The sequence below is a fragment of the Caloenas nicobarica genome, chromosome 11, assembly GCF_036013445.1.
Source record: "Caloenas nicobarica isolate bCalNic1 chromosome 11, bCalNic1.hap1, whole genome shotgun sequence".
NCBI lineage: Eukaryota > Metazoa > Chordata > Aves > Columbiformes > Columbidae > Caloenas > Caloenas nicobarica.
The window spans coordinates 7,195,048-7,216,038 of record NC_088255.1 but is presented as its reverse complement, the minus strand read 5'-3'; the positions used below and the strand labels follow the sequence as shown (position 1 = coordinate 7,216,038).

The 20,991-nt window shown below is 45.2% G+C and overlaps 1 protein-coding gene across 1 annotated transcript in view; it reads right to left on the bottom strand.

Moving 5' to 3' along the window:
* Nucleotides 1–6,900: 6,900 nt before the first annotated feature.
* The window catches only part of HEMK1 (HemK methyltransferase family member 1), a 31,251-nt gene continuing 17,160 nt past the window's right edge, over nt 6,901–20,991 (bottom strand). Inside the window, exons 5-11 of the mRNA XM_065642523.1 lie at nt 19,577–19,729; nt 17,531–17,595; nt 14,007–14,056; nt 12,554–12,659; nt 11,471–11,566; nt 9,610–9,723; nt 6,901–9,253 (exon numbers count right to left, since the gene is read on the bottom strand). Of these exons, the coding sequence (XP_065498595.1) occupies nt 9,217–9,253; nt 9,610–9,723; nt 11,471–11,566; nt 12,554–12,659; nt 14,007–14,056; nt 17,531–17,595; nt 19,577–19,729 (621 nt within the window). The 3' untranslated portion in view covers nt 6,901–9,216. The remainder of the gene's footprint in view (nt 9,254–9,609; nt 9,724–11,470; nt 11,567–12,553; nt 12,660–14,006; nt 14,057–17,530; nt 17,596–19,576; nt 19,730–20,991) is intronic.

Below are 20,991 nucleotides of genomic sequence, written 5' to 3'. Positions count from 1 at the left end.
CTACTTGGAACAGCTTTGTTTCTGGCAGTTCAGAAGCTCTACTTCAGAACTTCCAAATTGTACACATTTTATCTCATAGTTTTTCATCCTACATGCATTGTTATTACCTTGCCCTAACATGACAGAAGTAGTGAAGTATTCTATTATTTTTTAGATCATTACGATGAATCGCTACTTACTACAGAATGAAATGTTACCTGCTTTTCTAGATGAAGATGTCTCTGGGTGTTATAACGGCAGTGCCAGACTGTCATTACATTGCAAACAAGGGACTTCTTGTTCTAGAGAATAAGATGTTTCAGTCATATTAAGCGGCAGCTGTTCTTATCGATTTAAAAGAGGTAACTAACTACTGTGTTTTGTTATACAATATACATATTGTGGCCTACTACTGGTCTTTACTCAGCAAATCAGCAGTCAGCATAAAGAGTACAACAACTTAAAGTGGATGTAACTAAAAAAAAAAAAAAAAAAAATCAGCAATTCCAGAGGAAAACACTTCTAAAACCCAAAATCTGGGACATGGTGTCCTCACAGGAAATTTGAAAAATAAATTACTTAATTCTGATTAAAGAGGGGGGGGAAAAAAAAAACAAACAAGCCTTATAGTATCAGAACTTCCCAGGAAACGGCAGTTCTGAGTTAGGCTAATGCGCATTAATTCTGAGAAGCCTGAGCAGGATTTTTTGCTAGGGCCGAAGTCCAAGAGCATCAGGACGGAGGGAATTCTGCAGGGATCTATAGCACAAACAGTGAGGTTAGAGGAGGTCAGGCACAGCTGGGTGTGAGAGCGCTCCAGCGCTGAGCAGCGCTTTGGAGGAGTAAGGCCCTGCCAGATTGGAAGAGCAAGGAAAAAGGGGGTTGTCTTCCTTCTCCTGCTCAGTCTGCAGAAAAGCAGCAGGTCAGACCTCGAGAGGGAGATGTGTCTGCTCCTGTACAGGAGGTACGCTGCTACCTGCTAACCCATGCTTCAGGCTCCCCCGGCAGGCACCCACACTTTCTAGAGGGTGCTCCGGGAAAGGCACCGTCAGCAGCGCATGGTGCCTCCCAGCCACCTCTTGCTTTTCCAGACTCTGCCTTAGCAGGGGAAGGGGGCAGCGAGCACTAACCGCTGCAAAGATGGGGCTTCACGCAGTTATTTTGTGATCAGGACACCGACAATAGTCTACAGGACACTCATCCAGATGCATTCATCTTTTAATTTTCATGCTCGTGACTCACCTTGGCCTTAATCCTGGCCCTACTAAGTAACAAAGTTACTTAATGATCACATTAAATACTTAATTTAATACTTGACTAATTTCATTAAATTGTCCAGCTTTCACAAGCAGCAAAGGCCACCTCTCCAAACACAAAATTTTCAGTCTCAAAGTATTTATGCCCCTTTTCTTTCCCACATAGGCAATGGTGGATGGAAATGCCAAATAAATTAATAGCTAACTAACTCCATACTCTTGGCTTTATTGCTGGTCAATAGGGCACATGATGAAGCCCTGAAGCAGAACAGATGATGCATTTGCTGGGCTTACGGAACCTACCGTGGAGTTTATTGCACAGTTTGGATCTCATCGTGTGTGTGCGCATGTTGCTGAGGTGGAAAAAGTCGTGATGCTGAACAAAGAGCTGCTGTCTGCTGACACAAACGAGACAAAAAGCTCACTGACCTTGAAGTTAAGAGTACAAAATCTACTTTCAGCCTGAGTGCCCGCTGCCCATACACATTAAATGAAGAAGCCTTGTTTGAGCAAAGTATGATCTTAATCTGCTCTTCTCAAGCAAAAAGAGCACATGCCAGCACCATGACTCCCACTCCAGCGAACCCCATCAGCAGGAAAATCACACGAAGGACAATGCAAGACCAAACTGCCTTTTAGATTAGGAATTTTCTGTCACAAGCTTAATCCAATTTATCTAGCGTAAAGAAATCTATCCATGCAAGCCAACAATATTGGCAGGGGGAGAGTTACACAACAAGATACTGGCAGGGGAAGAGAGTACTGAAAGCTTAGAGAGAGATGGAGCAACCTGTAAGAAAAGCTTTTAAGCACTGCAGCAATATAAGCACACCACAAACTGCAAAGGTTCAGAGAAGGACTCCAGAGAAGCAGCAAGCTCAAAGTCAAAAGGGATGGTGAGAAAGTCACACCCAGGTAAGTGGCAGAGCAACGTGGAAAATGAGAAAAGATGTATCAGTTTAACAGCCTCCAGTCCCTGGAAAGGCTTAAATCAATGACTGGACGCTTGTTTCACAGAACACAAATACCACATGTCACCAGGTGAGTCAACTTCAACCCAAGTGGAGCGAGTTGGATGACTCCTCTGAGGTCAACTGAGTTGTAACAGCTTACTCTGGATTTACAGCTGGAACATCAAAGCACTACGCAAACCTAAGTAATTAATCATAACCCAAATGCCAGACCAGGAATTTTGTAATAATTCAAGCCTTTTTCAACAACCCAAGCAACTGTGTTCGCATTCTAGACAGCCTTGGATGAATATTTCAGATAAACATGAGGATTTTGATGGCAGAAGCCACTGTTCTACCAGCATTGCTGGGTACTGCAGCTCTTGCAGCAGCTCAGGCTGCCAGGGCTTCACTGCAGCAGGGACTGTGCTATCACAGTGATGGGAACACCCCACTGTGTGCATGCCATAGTATATACACAAAACACAGGAGACAAGCTAAACATCAAGAAAAGAAGCAGCAGCAGGTGAGGAGCTAAAACTACGGGCAGCAGCTAGCATGAACTGGAAATCAAAATCTCCCATGTAAGAACTGCTGAAGACATCTCACTAGAAGCAGAGTTCTGCCTCCCATACACTTGTACCTGACTGTGCAAGTGGTGTGTACAGAAACTCAGGCAAGTGGCATCTTTGCGACACACTCTGAGGAACACTCTGCTCTCCATCAACCAGGCTCCCCGGAGTCCTGTGCTCTGTCCACTGGTGCTTGCCCATCACCTGTGGTCCACCAGAAAGCCATCGACCCTGGAGAAGGGACTCAGTTCACTCTCTGAAGTACAGTTTGCCCCCTATATACAACTTGTACCTTATGGAGACTCAGCCCCACACTTGTACTTATCATTTCAGAGTAGCAAAGCAGGAATGTGGCAGCACAGGCCATCCCTCCTAAATACCCAGCTTCATTTTAACACACCCTTTCTCAAGAACTCTTCTTCCCTAGATGAATTTCATGTAATGGTTTCTTCACCACTCCCTTCCTCCTCCACCACATATGTCATTTGTATACATCCAGGTCCTGCAGTGATTAGTAATGGCTGTATCAACAACACAAACTGTGAAAACTACCCTCATGTCATATCTTGAGACTGAGGCTCTCAAAACTGAACATTTCTCTGGTCACACCCTCCCATTCTTTATTCATGCAAGCAGGAAGGAATAAAAATAACTGCTTCCTACTCTGGAGGCACTATTGGCCTGCCAAGTGACAGCTGGGATGGCAACACAATTCAAAGAACCAGTAAAGGGAGATACAAGTACAGCTAGAGCTAGGTTGCCAAAACAGCCATGAAGAGCATTTGAGCTCTTCCTGTGACTCTACCGTAGTTCTTCCTTTGCTGTGTCTCTGTTTCTTGCCGTGCCTCTTGGCCTCAGATATTTAGATGCCAAACTCTTCTTTGCCATGCTGCAAATTCCAGTCTGGGAGCTAAGAATCCCTGATGTCTCCTGATGCTCTCCATCACGGATAGGATGATCTCAGGACACCCCGGCTGTCACAAGATAAAAGATGGAAGCCCTTACGTAGCCCTTCGAAGCAAGCTGAACCCAGAGCAAATATTTAATGGAGACAAGGCCCCTTCCTCCCCAGGCAGCAGTTTGTTCACACGTGGTTGTTCTAAGGCCTTTGATCCTGTGGTAACCTTGCTCACGTAGCCGTGGTTATCATCATAACACTGACAGGGTAGCTGCAACCGAAATGGCACATTGATGCCCACTCTGCCTAAAATGCTAGGATGAGCACACAAGACACAGCAGAGTCATCACTCAACTTTGCTGGTGATGGGAAAAGATGAAGCAGCTATAAGCTGCCACTTAAACAAAGCAACAGTTCTGACATCAACCACATAAAGGAGACTAAACATGAAGGTCACAACATCTGGCAGCACTTCTCTCCACCTGTGTGCAACAGCAACATATTTGATGCTCAGGCACTGTAAAAGCACCAGTTTCTTTTGTGAACAGGATGCACTCCGTCAGCACTCTGCAGCAAGCTGCTTTGTCCGTGAGTCATGTTCTCATCGTGGCCAAGAGATGCGCTTGCTGCAGAAAAACTAGCGCGGATACTTTGGCTTACCCCCACATCCTTTGGTTTTGCACTGGCAGCACTGGAAATCAGCAAAGCAAATGCTGCAGAAGGGTGTTCTGGCCTGTCACCAAGAAGCAAGCAATTTCATAAAAGTTGGCTCATTCTTTGCTCTTTCTGGACTACCCCAGGCTGGAGGGTAAGTCTTGAGATTGTGTCAGATGCATACTTTGAAACCGGGGCATGTCAGCCTAAGCCCATGTGGCACAACCAAAGAGGTGGCTGACTGCAAGGCAGGAGAAAGCTGGGTACAGGTCTGATTCTGCAACTGGGGCACATTTCAGAAGGCTAGAGTAACTTCTGCTACCTGTCCCAATTGCAAGAGCTGAATGCAGAGCAGGCTTTGGCCATGATGGGAGAATGTAAATAGCCTCCTGCGTTCACTGGGGACTGGATGGACTACACTGAGATCTGCAAGTAGCTGCCAGGCAGAAGAAACAGAGAAGTACTGTGACATGACACTCCACAGGAAGGAACATCTAAAACTTCTGACACTTAAAGCATATCAAAACATCTATGGAAGAGGAAATAGGCTGGAAACTGGATAAAGTCTCTTGGTATCTCATCATCTTGACTGTGAGAGAGAAGCCTTCTCTCACTGCATGTTTGGCCCTCTGTATGCAACCCAGAGTAGAAATATAGTTTATTAAAGCTTAAATGCAGTTTTTGAAAACTTGCCCAGACAAACAAAATGTTATTGCAAGTTTTAGTTTGGTCTTCACTGCTTGGGAAATGACTCCTCCCCTGTAACAAGAAGAGCTGTAGCAGCTGTTTTTCCAGCCACCATAGGCATGAGTATCACCTGGCACATGTGCAGCACACTACCCTGCAGCACCCCGGCCCCCTTTACATCTCGCAGGCAGGGAGGGAAGGATGTGCAAACGGCCTACAGGAACAACACCGTGTTAGTGTTCTTCCCCTCAGAAATGAAGACTGTGAGGAAACACAGGAACAGACTACCACATGAAAGCGGCTCTAAAGAGAGAGTTAGCTGTTCTCCACCTCAGAACAGGAGAAGTACTCAGCTTTAATGGCAGCAAGGAAGACTAGGTACAATGCACAACTTTCTAGCAGGAAGAACAACAAAGCACCAGAACAGATTGCATGCAAAAGGCCTTGGAGGCCTTTTAAATCAGGTTGGGCAAACATTTGTCAGGAATGATGTAAGCCAAGTTGATTCTTACTTGGACAGGGCAGTCGGGCTAGATGACTGTCAAACTCCCTTCCAGCCCATTTTGATCTATGGCCCTGCATCAAGAAACTGAATGCTGGCCAGGAATCCACACCCACCCACACCCACCTGGGTCCCCAGAGATATCTGTGTCACCCGAGTGGAGTCACTCTCTGTTCCTCACCTGGAAAGGAGTCTCATCTCTACAAAAGCACAGGCTCGGCTGAGAGCACTGCGAAGACAAACACATTTCTTTGATTCTCTAAGGTCCTGGATAAAGTCCCTTTCACCCCACATCTTGGGTGGGAGACTGAAAACACAGGTGGTACTCACATTTCAGGGTGCTTACGTGGAGATTACACCAGAACAAGAATCATACTCTCTGTCCTCTAGCATACTAGAGACTGTCCAAAATCATGGGTTAATACAGGCTTCAGGGTTCCATTAACAGTATGAGGTGCAAACCCAGTCCTGTATCACAGCTGTGAGGTCCCCTTCCAGCTCTCCTGCACGATCCCCACGCAGAAGCTGTTTTACTGGCGCAGGGACAGAGGTCAAAGCCCCTTCACAGCCACATCGACACTGAAGCCCTCTGTTGACCTCAGCTCTCTCGCTGGGGCACTGCACCTTGCCATGGTCCCCACACAGCTGGAAGCCTGAGCCAGGACTGGTCTCCAGCACAGACACAGCTAAGCTGGGCCCGCAGCACCATCTGCAGGGCTGTGCCAAAGCCTGAGCTGTTAGCGGCTCCTCCTCAGGGAAGGCCGGTGTTACGCTAGTAGAGACCTCACAACTGGTAACTCTCCAAAACACAGCACACACAAGCACACTCTTCAGAGTCCTGGACAAAAACAAAGCCCCTCTCTGAAAGCATCACTTCAGGAAACCAATCACCGTTTTGATACGGTTCCAAAGACCCAGTAAGTTACCAGAAAAATCACATGTATGTCAGATACTGGATTACATAAAATGCCGACTGAAGCATCAGCCTTCTGTGGCTTCGGGGAGCAGCGATGCCGCTGCAGAGAGCTCACGTGCACAGAGCATTGCTGGAGCAGCTGAGCCTCCTGCCCGCAGGCAGTGAACACAACACAGACACGGCCCAGTGCTGCAGCAAGGGCGCTGGGAGCGCCTCTCATTTCTTAAAACCATTGTCTCCAAAAAGCTTTGCAGTGCATCTGTACCAAAAAGAGCCTCGGCCAACGTGCTTAAAGCACTGAAGAACACGTTGTACTGCACCAGCACATTTCCTCAGATGTCAGTCTGACAAATAAATCCAGCCTCTTGGGAGGAAGAACAATTTTTCTCCATTCTTGCCTTTATGAGAAGGTCAACAGTACCACGTGATTTTTGTGAGACATATAACCATTATGCAGCACAAACCCAGAGAAATGCAAGCATTTTTATTATCACTTTGGCTATAAATAGAGGAATTCAACACTTGTCCTACTGGATTAGACCAAAAGTTCGTCTAACAGAGAAAGTGTCCTGCTCTGACAAGTGATTGATCGGTTGATGCTTCTAAGAAAAGGCACAGTGCTTTCTGCAGCCCAGCCACCAGTGCTCTCCGAGGGACGGCTCACTCCAGCCTGCTGCAGGGAATCAGCCTACCCATTGAAGAATGCAATGTGATGTTATTTAACACCCTCATAAGGCAGCAAACTACCCAGCTTTTAAAGTATCCTGCAGAATCAAGCTGTGTGTGTTGCTCTGTTTCATAAACACTGCCAACACCCAGAGAAAATCTATGAAATCTGTTTAAAAGTTAAACAAACAAGTCTGACAAACTGAACTTTAAAAAATACTCTAAACTATTATTTAAAAAAAAAACCCACAAACAAACCACCATCTATTTGACTACAATTTGTACTCAGGGCTCTAACAGGCGAAACTGCCAGAGATCAGCTCTGCTGGAACTGTATTTCCAGACCTGGGATCAAGTGCACTTCAACCAAACTTTTTTTAATTCTCTTCTTCCCTAGATTTCCTCTACTATGTTTACCCAGGGCAGGTACTGCAGCCCAGAGGAGGCTCGTAACTTCAGGTAAAGGGTGTATAGGACACGGCAAAGTACTGGGGTGCGTAGAGCAGTGGGGAGGATAAATGCAGGGCTGTGTGGTACGACAGGGTGAAAAGCCAGTCTGTGAGCAGAGCTGTAAATGCCCAGAAGGTGGGGAGAGGATCCATCTAGAGATCTGAGCACTGGTACATCAGAGCAGCTCAGGTATCTGTGGAAAAGCAGGGCCAATGTTCAGGAGTTAAAGAGCAAATTAAAGAGTGAGGAGTGTGAGTGTGGGAGAGGTAGAGGAGAAAGGCACTAGGATGTATCAGTACTTATCTAAAGCCCTCAGAATCTGCTGCAGCCTTCCAAACAGATGCAGTTTACTGATGCAGCTTCTAGCTCACGTTCTGGCTGTGTACTCCCAGTTCGGCCTGGACAGAGCATCTGTTGCTGCCTGGACACCTCCACCAGCCCAGCAAGTGCTTCCATTCAGACTTGTAGACCAGATCCTTTGCTTTGCTTTCCTTCCTTCCCTGGCTAGCTATGGTCAGGAAGGGAACTTGCAACACTGGAAACAACAGCAACAACAAGAAGCAGTGTGAATTTAATCCTTCCATTATGTATAATATCGTGATGGTGACTGTCCATTTTGGGGACTTCTCTCAGAAGCAGCCCTACTCTGAGTCATCCTTCCCAAAGAAACAGACCTCAGCTACTCCCACGGCTGTTAAGAGTCTGGGTCCTATTCCAAACTTAGCCTGCTGTCAAATCTTGTACAATTCATTTCACCTCCTGCTTTTCAACTTTTCCATCTGCAAAACTGGAGTAGCGATTCTGGCCTGCTTTGTAAAGTCCTGCATTTAAATGCCTTACATGGAAGTTAGGCACTTCTATTGCTATCAAAAGCAATGTGAGGATGCCAGATGTTTACTCAGGCCTGCTAGCATGTTTGAGAAGTTAACTGCACAACAATTCTTGTGAGGACACTGATCTGAAGCACTATCTTTATTACAATGTTTTGATTGTTTCTGGCAGCACCCACGAAGTATCGGTTGCTGTAGGTTCAGATGGTGCAACACGTGCCCTGATCCTTCAATGACATCTCACTCAGCAGGACTGGGAAACAAACGCTGCATTGCTGTTGGAGATCTGTTCTGGAGCATCAGGATCCTGGAGCAGGACTGAATTTGAAATGTGCAGGTTAGTCATGTCCCATTATACCTGCAAATCCATGTGTCAATATAAGACAGAGTTTGTATCTATCACCCAATCTGGTCACATTCTCTACGAATTCATCTCAAGGTTAAAAAAAAAAAAAGCTAAATTCCTTCTAGGTCAAATGGGTGATCTGATGTGTTGAGAAGCTGTATTTTTAATGTATTTCTTTGAAATTTGCCATCACGGCAATGAGATATCTGGAGCTGTGAACTCTTACTCTTCCATATTGGGTCCTGAGATCTGAGTCACTTTAGCAGAACAAACTAGAAACTTGCATGTAGTTCTCTGAAGAAAGTGAAACACTTCTACATGCTTTGCCAAACTTCTGTCTCTCTGGAGTAAGTCTGTATCAGGAACTGGGGGCTCTACCACTGCATGGAGAGTCCAATGCACTAGTGACTGAAGTAGAGACTTCTCCTGCCACACAGAGTTTTCAACAAGCTGTTCAGCAGGGCTCGCTGGCAAAAAGCATACTGCAAGAAGAGATTTCTGGTACTGTTGTCATCTGCTTTGTTTTTGGATGTGCAGAAACCTAGGCCTGTGGGAAAAAGAATGACCAGAGCTTTAAAGTCTTGCTAGGGAGAACATGCCACTACCTCCAGCCTACTATATAAAAGCAGCAATTTTCCAGTGGTGATAATCTCACCAGAGCTAGTCACCCCATCAGAAATGCTCATCTGCATCAGAATTTCTGACTCGGAAACACTTGCCAGGCTATTTCAGGATATATGAAGGTTGACATACTTGAAGGAAGCCCCTATTTTATTAAAGATTGGCTTCAGTTGTGGACTTTTTCTGGCTGAGTTCATTCAGCACACTAGAGTGCAGGGACATAATCTACTAAGGACACAGACCTACATCTGAATCAAAACTCTGAAGGTAAAAAAGACTTACTTGCCACAGAAGTCCTTGTGAATGGCCCGAAGGACAAGTAGTAAGTTGGGGTGTGCCTGTAGCCAGTTCTCCACCATATCTGGGTGTCTGTGATCAACTTCCAGAAACACACTCCTGAAAGGACACGTTTGGGAGTAAGAAGTGGGGAGATGCACACACATTTAGGTTGCTAAGCTTACAAAAATTAAGGTCTTTCTTTCTGGATGACTCCTATCAGCGCGGGAAATGAGAAGATGAGCAAACACACTGCAATCCAATAGTCCTAAACCAGATCATCACTGTTCATGCAGATCCCACTGCCTCCTTCAGGGGGAGAAAGAGTTGATATTGGGGGGAATTCTCACAGTACTCCTCTGTGTGAGCAGTTAAACTCTGTATCAAGATCTAAGGATCACTTTTGAACCCCACGCAGAGATATCACCAGCTCTGTCTTTCTGAGGCCCCCAAAGATATAAAGCCAGAACAAAGTTTTATGATGCAAATGCATGAACTGGACTGGCATGAAATTCCTCTTTACATAAGCAGGGTGGCATTAAGTCCCAGTAGCAACAGTCATAAAGTACAAGTTAGTACACACATTTTCCCATAGTAAATACCTCCATAAATCAGTTATGAAAATACCACCAGCATTCGGACCCACACAGAGGAGTGTAGAAAGCAAAGTGCAGAGGTAAGGGAACTAATCGGACAACCTCAACGGACCAGGACTAGGCCTGGACACTGCACGGCTATTTCCATCTGCTGCAGCCAGGCTGTGTGACACTGGCCCATTTCTGAGCCTCCACTGCTGCAACGAGGCAGAACCAGCCCAGCTTACAGGCTGGTTACATGGAGACGATGGGACTGGTTACAGCCTGTGACAATGCAGCACGATACAAGTTTAACAGGCAAAGCACAGAGGCCAAGCCCCAACCATACGCTCTCCTGAGAATTCCTAAAACATCCCACACTGAAGGATCCCTATAAATTCACCAAACTAACTACAAGGGTGTGGATGTCATTCCTGACCTTAAAAAACTTCCTCTCCTCAAGGGGGGCTCCACCTTATAAAAGAAGCAAAAAGGGAAGGAAAAAAACCAATCCTAACAAACAACCTCATGGGACCAATCTCTGTTGCTGGGAAGTTCTGAGGAGCATCTTCTGCTCTTGTGGTCATGTGAAGCATGAGGAATATTCCTGTTTCTTATTTTAAAAGAGCAGATTTTCAATGACCTTTCTTATGCTGGTAAAATGCCAGGAATTTTCAACAGGATATGTGAATGCCCTGGCACAAGAGACTTTTGGGTATCAGCATGTTGATCTTTAAGCACAAAATGGATCCCACATGACAGAGAATAGAAACAATCAGTCTTGAGTATTAACCATGGAGAAATTTAACATTCAGAAACTACCCCTGGCTGATCATCTTTCTCTTGGGATATTCTGCATTGTATCCTGGCACAATAAACAAGTTTCCCCTAATTAAAGGGTGGGAGAGAAGTAGAGATCTACATCCATTCTCACAGAGCAATATATTTCTTCTCCTTCAGTTATTCTGCTTTAAAAGCTTCCTTTTTTTTTTTTCCCCTCTGTCTTTCTCTGCTGCTCTCTTTCATGTTCTTTTGTTGCTTTGACCTTTAAAGATTCTCCACTAATGACTATGAAACAGCACCATTGGTCAAGGAAGGCTCATATCCCTTTATGAACCAATTTCAAGCTAATTTTGCTTATACACATGACATTTTTTAAACCGCTATTATTAGATGGGGTGGGGGACATTTTTGCAACCATTTTCCCATTGTACATTCCTGCACGAAAAGAAAACATGTTATAGAAGTGAATGGAGAAAAGACATGAGATTCAAACAGAGAACAGTGCTTACCCAGAATCCTTCAGAAGAGAAGGAGCCAAAGCCAGAATTGTTTTGATGACTCTCATCCCATCATCTCCCCCATCCAGTGCATCAAGGTTCTCATAGCTGGAGTGCGGGAATAAGATTAACAGCAATTCATGTGGCCTGACCCATGTCCTTGATGATGCAATGCCCCATACTCCATGGAGAAAGATGCACCCAACCCACCCAAACTCCAGCACTCTCGTAGCAGGTGGCAGCACTCAGAGCTTTAATGTCAAATATGGGCAGTAAAAAAACAGCTACCACTAGGCTGAGAAACTCCATGTTGAGCACAAACAGAAAACATCCCCTGAATTCTTCCTGAAATTTATAAGCCAACCGCAGCCAGGGTCACACAGTTCTAACACGTGGATCTGCTCCCTCTGTGCAAGCTGGACAGGGAGAGAGTGGGATGTACAGCAAGGGATCACTTGCTTTATTTCAACCAGGCCACACTGCCTTCTAAATCCAGCAGAGAGAATTAGGATGGAGAAGGCTCAGCTTCCAGAATCAGCTCCGGTGCATGCCTTGCACAGAGGTGGGTGCAGGACTTTGTCCTGACACACACGACAACCAATTCTGAGGAGGAACCAGCACAAAGTAGTTCCACATACCAAAAGAGATTATTTGTGTTTGTGTGGGCTTGTTTGCTTAATACAAGTGCTGGGATGAGAATGAGTTGTAGCATTTCCACTCAAGTTTCTTTTCCATCACAAAAAGCTGCTCAGGTTACTTGTACTTTCTTCCATAAACTCACACACTTATATATATATATATAAAAGAAGTCTAACAGGACAAATGTTCTGAAACAGTTTTGCATTAGAAACTTGTTAATTTCAAAGTTTGTGTTTTTTTCCATTTTTATAAATATTTAAATACTTTGATATTGTTTCTGACCTGTAAGCAGTATCAAAGTAACACTATGTTATTATATACCATATAAACACGTCTACGCTATGCACATGTATGCTATATTTGCACCGTTTGTGTGCAATGGTGTGTCATATAAGGAAGCACACAGAAAACCTTGCTTCAGGAAACAGAAGATGAAAAATCTATTTGTCTGATTACCAGAGGATTTCTGCATCCAAGGAAGCCATGTCTTCATGGAAGACATATGGAGGGTTACTGACTATGAAGTCTAAGGGGCCCCAGAGTAGCAGCTGCTTGGCAGAACCTAGAAAAGAAAACAAAACACAACCAGCTCTCAACCATAGCAACCTTCCCTATAAGCTCAGTGTTAAAATGCTATCCAGGAAACCATATCTCCAGACACATGCCCATGTGTGTTTGGCTCTGCCTTTTTCTAACAAAATTTTATCCCATTTCTTTTTGTGGTAGCCTGGCCTGCTCACCCTCCCACCTCTGGGATGCAAGAGTGATACAAAGCTAAGCACAGGCAAAGTATCATTTTTTTCGTATCAACAGTCCCACTTAGCAGAACATATTCCAAAGCACAGGACCTTGATGTTCTGGAACTCTGCGTCCATCTGGATCTAAAGCAGCAACCATAACTCGAAAGAGCACACGAAGACCTAAGTGGGAGCTTAGACTAGCTGGCAGGATGCACATCCTCCCTCTTATCAGAGCTGCAGAAGGACCTCTAATGAGCAAATGGGCCAGACCCTCTCAGCAGTATCAACCATCTAATGGTTTGATCTTCCGCAGACAAGGTTCAGCTCGCTACGTTCATGCTACTGTCTGGACTGACATGCACCAGCCCAGCATCAGCCATCATGTCACTATGTGAGTGTGGCCCTGTCCTTGGGCCATCCTCTTGGCACAGGGCTTGCCCATGCAGGTGCAATGCCAACACGGCTACACGGCTCTTGGACTGGAGCTGGCTGGCTTACTACTCTTTGGAGTATGGACAGCACAAACTTGGCTTTTCAGAGAGACGACTGTGCAGGCATACCCAAAAGTACAGTGTCAAAAACAATACAGGGTCAGAAAGGTGCAATAATGAACCTACCATGCTGGACTTCCTGGCTAAAAAACAGCTGAACCTTACCAAACTGGTTTCAACTGGGTCTGGGCATGACAACAGGTATCCTTCCCTGGTTCAGCTCACCTAATTTCAGGTGAATAAGGCTGGGCATTTAATCTAAGCTAAATATCTGGGCTCGCTTTAACATCAATGGAGAGACAGGCACATACATGTTTATCTAAAGCATCCAAGTCAGCATGTAATGAATTACCCTGTCTATGTATTTGCCTCTCCCCAGGAACACCAGAGAGCACCTGGACTACCAGCTCACATACAACTTTTAGACATCTAAAAATCAAGAGCAATTCAACTTCTGATGCAGTCAGGGACTTCTCTCGGCTGATCATCTGGCCTGGAAATCTCTGACGGGTAAAGCGTCACTGGCTCACTTCTTACTGATCATTTTCTCTATTGACTTCAACACCCTCTGACACCTGCATCCCAAAGGGATCCCCTGGCTGTCTCTCCTGCTCACCTCCCCCCAGCAAAGTGAAAAGGAAGAAAGACAAATGATATTATAACAGTGAAAAGAGTTACTGTGTGAAACATCATGGTGGAGGATGTGGATCCTGTCTTGGAGTTGCAGCCTGTAGAGAAAACAGAAAGAAGAAAAATTAGGAGGCACCTTTGTGTAGATTAATGAGCAACACATACTATAAACAGATGATTAAATATCACACCTCTTATCTGATACACATATATTGTACCCCACCAACAGCAACCAGGTTCCTGTCAAGCCACAAGGGACGTTCAGGATCTGCTCTTTCCCCCATGAACAACATACAAAGCAAAGAGCACACCATGCACCCACAGTGATTCCAGGGTGCAGCTCCTGTCCACGCAAACCTATATGTATCACCCTTGCCATACATACAGCAGTATTCCCCCATCCTGCTGCATATTAACTACATCTCCAAGGCCTCCCCCAGGTGAGCTCACCATCCCAGGGAAAAAAACCCAAACCAAACCAAACCCACGAAACAAAATCAACCCCTTCAAACGTAAACCTGCTATTTTAAGTGGAGACAACATGCTCATATTTGCTACATTCTTCCTCCAGCCTCTTTAGTAATCTAGATCTTAACAGTGTTCCAGCATCCAAGTGTATTTTCTGGGCATCTTTGGACCTCACCTCACATGCCAGTGTTAAGGTAATGCGATGTTACCGCATGCTACTGGGAGGCAGGCGCACACAGTGCAGCAGAACCCCTGTGCCAGACACAGAGCTAGGGAAAAAGACTCTTCCAGGGACAGCCATGCACAGACTGCACACTATAACATTTTTAAAATACACAGTAGGATCTCTCGGATGCCAGTTTCTAACTCTTTCTTGCCCCGACATCTCTGCGGACATTAATTGGGAAACACACGCTATGGTCAGTGTCATCCATCAGCAGCCAGACATCCCTGGGGTGCTCACAGCAACAGAACCACTGAAGGTATTAGAAGACACAAACACCTCCCCGTTACTTGTGGCAAGTGAGCAAGGAAGCATGCTCGTTTCCAATTTTAATAAACAGGTCTATAAATATGTTGGTATTTCTTAGAGAGAAATCTTGGCCCAGATTCTCATCTGACTCACTGCACTAATCCAAGGTAGAACAGCCTTGAGACTGCCAGACTGCCCCTGCATGGTGTTTATGGTGCTCCAGGCTGTCACAACCTGGCATGATCCATCCCTTGTTCCCAGCTTGCTATAGAACATGCTCCCTGCCAAGGGCAAATAGTTGAGACAGTGATTCCCTTAAATCTTAGGAATCCTGAGCCAAGCTCCCTTGATGCTCCTGGGACAGGAAAGAGAACCAGTCTGAAAGCAGCCTTTGTGCTTGGTGGCAGCCTGATATTACAGGAGAGGTCACAGAAACAGACAGCGTGAGAAAGCAAGGAAGGAACAGAACCTCTAATTCCTCAGATACATGGTCCACCCACCAAAATACCTCCCTTCTCACCAGGCTTGCAATGTGCTTGTGAAGACATCTAAGCAGCGTCATAGGAAACACTGTGCGAAGTCAGAAAGATAAGGCTGGTCAAGATCTGCTGGTGAAGACAGACTCCAAGGCTCCCACAGGAGATGCCATTCCCAGACCAGTAACAGCACATTGTGGCAGTGTCTGCACTGTCCCCAAACTCCTGTCCTCAGTGCAGTCAATGTCTGGAGAAAACAAAACTGCCCAGCTCTTCCCAGCATGTTCTCTCCTCCCATGAGAGACCCACCACAGTGGCAGAGTTTTCCTCCAGCTCTTCAGTGTAACAAACACCTCAGGACTACCCAAGAGGGTCCACAGGGTACGCTGTGCCAAAGGTCTTATACCCAAGTCCTGCTTGCCTTTGCTGAGGGCCTATGGTACTGCCCTGTCAGCACACACAGGCACTGAGAAAGAGGAGGATTCCTGCAGCACTCTGCATGTGCCCATCTGGCACTGGGATTGATTTACTGAGAGCAAGACTCACCTAGGCACCTGGAGAACACAGCTGTGATAAAGGAGCTCTGAAAAGAAGGCAGGAACCAAGCTAGCTTCAGGCTGGCAGTAACACAGCTTAGCCTACTGGCTTCTCTCACAAGAACTGCAGGGCACCATGCCACGGACAAGATCACAAGGACACAATGAAAATATGCATGGAGAATTATGAAGTTCTCTGGCACAGCATTTATACTTGCTCAGCCACTTCAAGCCAGCATGTAATGTTAATAAGCAAGATAATTTCTCCCAGATGCTAGAGCAATAATCTACCAAGGAGGCAGAGATCTGGCCATCCTTTATATCTATGAAAAATTGCAACAGAGCTTGGTTTGACAGTCAAACATCAGACAGAAATCTCTGCTCTTCACTCCCTGTAACTGGACTAGGAGGCAAAGGGTATTAGTGAGGTGACAGGTTTGGGAATGGCTTGTTCTACACATCACTTCAGACTCACACAAGAGCAGGGATTGGGGTGCAAGTGAAGAGATGCAGCTCAGTGCATCCAGCAACAGAAGTAGCGTGTCTCTAACCCCAACGCTGGCCGCAGTTTGGGAAAAAAAGGGTATGTGGGCCCTGTGGACAGAAAAGTCAGTTAATGAGCACCATTTATAGCTCACTGCTGTACTAGACTTCATAAGAGGTAGCAATAGGAATCCTTGCTGTAACTGCTCTGATAAATGCCTAGGGCCCAGTGGTTTCTGAGGATATGAATACATTCTAGAGCTCTGCACCTCTTATAATGTCTACAGAGACTGAGATCCTGAACTCAAAAGCATACTGAGATTCTAGCTCTGGTGCTCACTCTGTTAGTGACAAACCAGAATAACCTGGGTTGAGAAGAACTAACTGAGAAAGCGGAGCCATTAGGAAGGACCAAGTCAACCTGGTACAGAGCTGTTCTGACTGCAGGCACTAGATGCTTGAGTAAGTGCAAGGGAGTTGGACTAAATGATCTTTAAAGGTCCTTTCCAGCCCAAACTATTCTATGATTTGGCAGCTCTGAACATCCAGCCACAGTGCAAGTGTTGTGCAAACAGCATGGAACGCAGCAGCACCATTCCCACCAAAGCCAAGGCTGCAAGGAGGATGCTGAGGGACACCACACTAGCACAGAATGAAGGTGCTATTCAAGTGTGCAAGGTTATATCTAGCAGAGCAATGACAGAAACAAGCATAGCAATAAGGACATAGGAAGCCAGAGAGAGAAAGATTCAGGCTGTACTTGTTCTTAACCTTCCAAGTGACATAAACATCCTTGTTACCTGCTACCTTGAGTTTCCAAAGTTCGCAGAGACAGATAAGAGCAGTTACCGCAAAACACTTTGAAAACCCTTGAAAGACAGCATTTAGGTACTATTACTTTATTTAGGCTGCTGTCTTTGCAAAGCTGTCCTTTGCACTCACAAGTCAAAGGAAAAATATAGTCTGGTAAATATAAGCATTTTTTTCTGAATTCTTACACACTTCAGGAGCTCAACCTAGGAAAACAATCCTTGGTTTCCAGTGGCAATAAACATGAACCATATGCCCAAATATCGAGGACTCTCAGTCTTCCTCAGACAACAATTTACAAAGAATGGGTAATATGTGGGCTTGTACCTATGTGCATTCTCCCTGGTGAGATCCACAGCAGTCTTCTCTTTATCCACAGCTATCACCTGGCTCTGAGACAGAAAAAACCAACAACAAATAAGTATTACAACATCAAGGTTCCTGAGCAGACATGTGCTGCCAAAAGTGACATGCAAGATGAGGGCTGGCAATTCACTGTTCACTCTTGGCTCCTAAAAGAATGCATCTCAGGGCATTGATGGGATCATGAATCACTTCTAGTAAGGCCACTAATGTGACAGAAGGCACTCTGCAACACTGCCAGCAGCCTACCAAAATAGACAGGCTTCTGACTGAACTGACTCAGCTGACAACAATGGAGTCACACTGACTCGCATCACCTGATATGTTCACAGCTCCTGGTCGTGTGAAACTTAATGCTCTGGCTAGTCTGGGGTAGACACAGGTTAAAGGAAGACAATGTCCTAAGCTTCTCCTCTCTAATGGAGATAGAATCACTCCCAGCATCAACACAACTACTTGGACAGAGGTTCTGGCATTTTCCATCTGTTGTGCAGACATCTTTTGACCAGTTACTCCACTGCAGGCCTTATAGCACATTCACTGCATGTATTGACTGCACATACTTGACTGTGTGCCAAGTATTTGAGAATCCTCCAGCATAACATTAAGAAAGAGTACTACACAGTTAAAAATTCGTTTGACCTTCCATTCCACCTTGGGAACAGCGCAGGCAAAGGCTTGACTTGTTTTTGCTTTGCTTAATGTTTTTTAAACACAGATGTTAGTAAGTATTTACATAGAGAAAGCCTGCCCAAAGAAACTACTTTGCATTTGGAGATGATGGTGTGTCAGCCATCATTCCTAAGGGGATTAATTTCACAGCCTTACACCAGCACCCACACACATAAAGCTGACCCTTAAGGTGAAGGACACAGCTGAATCCATGAGTGAAAAGTTGCTGTTATTTCCTCAATACCCTAGTGCCAAATTCTGCCTCAAACCCTAAAACGATCACACAGAGCGTAAACTCCACTTAGCTGTCAGTGTGGTTACCACTAACTCTAATCAGTCAAGGCTCCTCATTTCTCTGGGCATAGAAGTTTGTGTGACTCAGCTGGGAAAGGACTTATCACTTACAAGGACAGACTGACACAGCTCTTCAACTTAACAGGCAAGGAAAAGAGCATGAAGTACAGCTCAGGAAATGAGAGTAGGTATACTCTGAAGTCATGAAACTCAAGTATTAACCTCATTAGGCCACTGCAAGGAGGAATTCAGGCATCCACCTCTAATTCTTACACACCAAGTCTTCTACAAGAGGAGGGGCTGGCCACAGTAATTCTCGTTCATGAGAAGGAACCGGCTGGTCTGCAGTTCTGAGGAAAGGGGATTTTTTTCCCCCTTAACCACACGCAATCAGAACCTGGATGCATTTTTCTTTCTGTTTACCAACAGTATCTCAGTATTGTGGCATATGTTACATGCCACAATAATCAGGGCAAGAAGGGCTTGGGTCACATAGATCTCAGTCCCCTTCCTGCTCTTTTCACTCTGTTCAAAAGGTGTGGGTTGTTATTAGGGAACAAAAGACTTCCAAAAAGTGGTGTGGCAGAGTGACATATGCTTGTCATACTGATCTCAAGTACTGACAAGATCTTTCAATTCACAGCAAGGTGATTTTTAGAGATGACTGCCTCATAAATTCAGCTAACAGAGTATGTGCCCATGCCTCAGTCCCTCTTGTCCTCAGCCCAGGATGTTGGCTTAAGCCAACACCCACGAGTGCTTCAAGCTTAGGTGACTGATAGTGAGCTGTGATAGCCAAAGAATGGGCACATTTGCTTCTTCCATTCTGTGTCTCCAGTACTGCAGACAGCTGGGGAGAGCATTTCCTAAATATTCCTCTTCTACCCAGCTTGAACTTACAGAACCTGACTGTCAGAGACCTTAGCTGCTGAAGTCCCACCAAAGCGAAGAAGTTTGTCTGCGAAGCCTCAGTGAAGACTAGTCGAATGGAGTTGTCCTGAAACACAGACATCTCTTGTACCATGAGCACTTTAAAAAGCTCACCTGTGGTAGTTTGCACAACAGATTCAGAGCAATTGCTCCAGAGCCACAGCCAATCTCCAGGATCACAGGATGAGGGACAGGAACTGGGAAGCAGAGGTCTGAATTCTTCTCACATTTCCAAGATTCCTCCTCCACAACTAAAGAGACAAGATCCTGGCGGGGGTGGGGGGAAAAAAAAAAAATCAATTTTCGAAGGGAGCTGTTTTGACTCGCACCTTTGTGGTCTGAGAACAGGAGTTTTAATTTCTTGACTCTGTAGCCCAATTAAAATGTATTTTCGTTGCTAATTTTTAACACATGGATGGCAGCAATGGAACGGACATGCCAGAAGTCACTTTAGCTACCTTTTCCCCACAAGGTTCTTTAATTAGTAACCAAATCCTCAGGATACAATTTCCCATGGCTCATCTGAAATCTTCTAGCATTGTGGGGAAAAACAATAACCAAACAGCTGGAGCACATTATCTTCTGCAACACCACTGTATTTACTCAAAAAATCCAGCTTTCAGAATTTGTAAGCTTCAAAATGTAAGATTTCTACACTTTCTCAGTGTGGTATGTAATCTAGAGGCAGAGGTACAGCTCCTAACAGTGTCTAGACCAATAATCCAAGCTGCAGATGAAAAGCAAAGGCAACAAATTACTAAATGACCCAAACGAGCAGCTCCCTGTATGGACTTCACATTGTGGACTTCTACTACATTTTGTTGGTATAAAGTCACATGGAAAAGATTTTCATCTATGCTCCTGGATCTGTATGCATCTCTGCTATCACCACCTCCTCTCTCGCATCTACCTCCTCTTTTTAAAATCCCCTTGCAATTTCATATAAAATCTACCACAGCAGGAAAGGTCTCAAAAATACGCTGTTATAAGGTTTGTGAAAATGAGTGACTAACTACAAGAGAAAGCACACACGTGCCTCCCTCAGACTGCAGCACGAACTTCCCTTGCTGTTCACTGGAGAAAACTATAAGACAGAAACCTTATAAAGACCTTGAGTGCATCAGCAGCTTCAGCAGGTGCTCACAACCCCCCGCAATCCTTGTGCTTTCATGGTACAACAGTACAGAACGGGGTCTTACTGCCTGAGACGCTCCCACGACGGCTAGGTTATTTCACTTGAGAGGTCTGCTCTCAGATCTCTCCTGTAAATCCAGAAAGCTTAGCATAATTTATGAAGAATAATTGGCTTGATTTTGCCAACAGGTAAAAATGGAAGACATTACCAGGAAAATTACCCACCTTCCACTTTTACAAGGAATCTTGCATGTTCTTGGCATAAGCAGGAATATTTAAAAGCAACACGTCCTGGCGGGCAGGTCAGCTTCTCTTTAGTAAAGCAGTGGCCTTTTTCAGGAGCCTAAACTAGGTATGCCTGTACGTAAAGGCATAAGCCCTTCCTTGGATACATC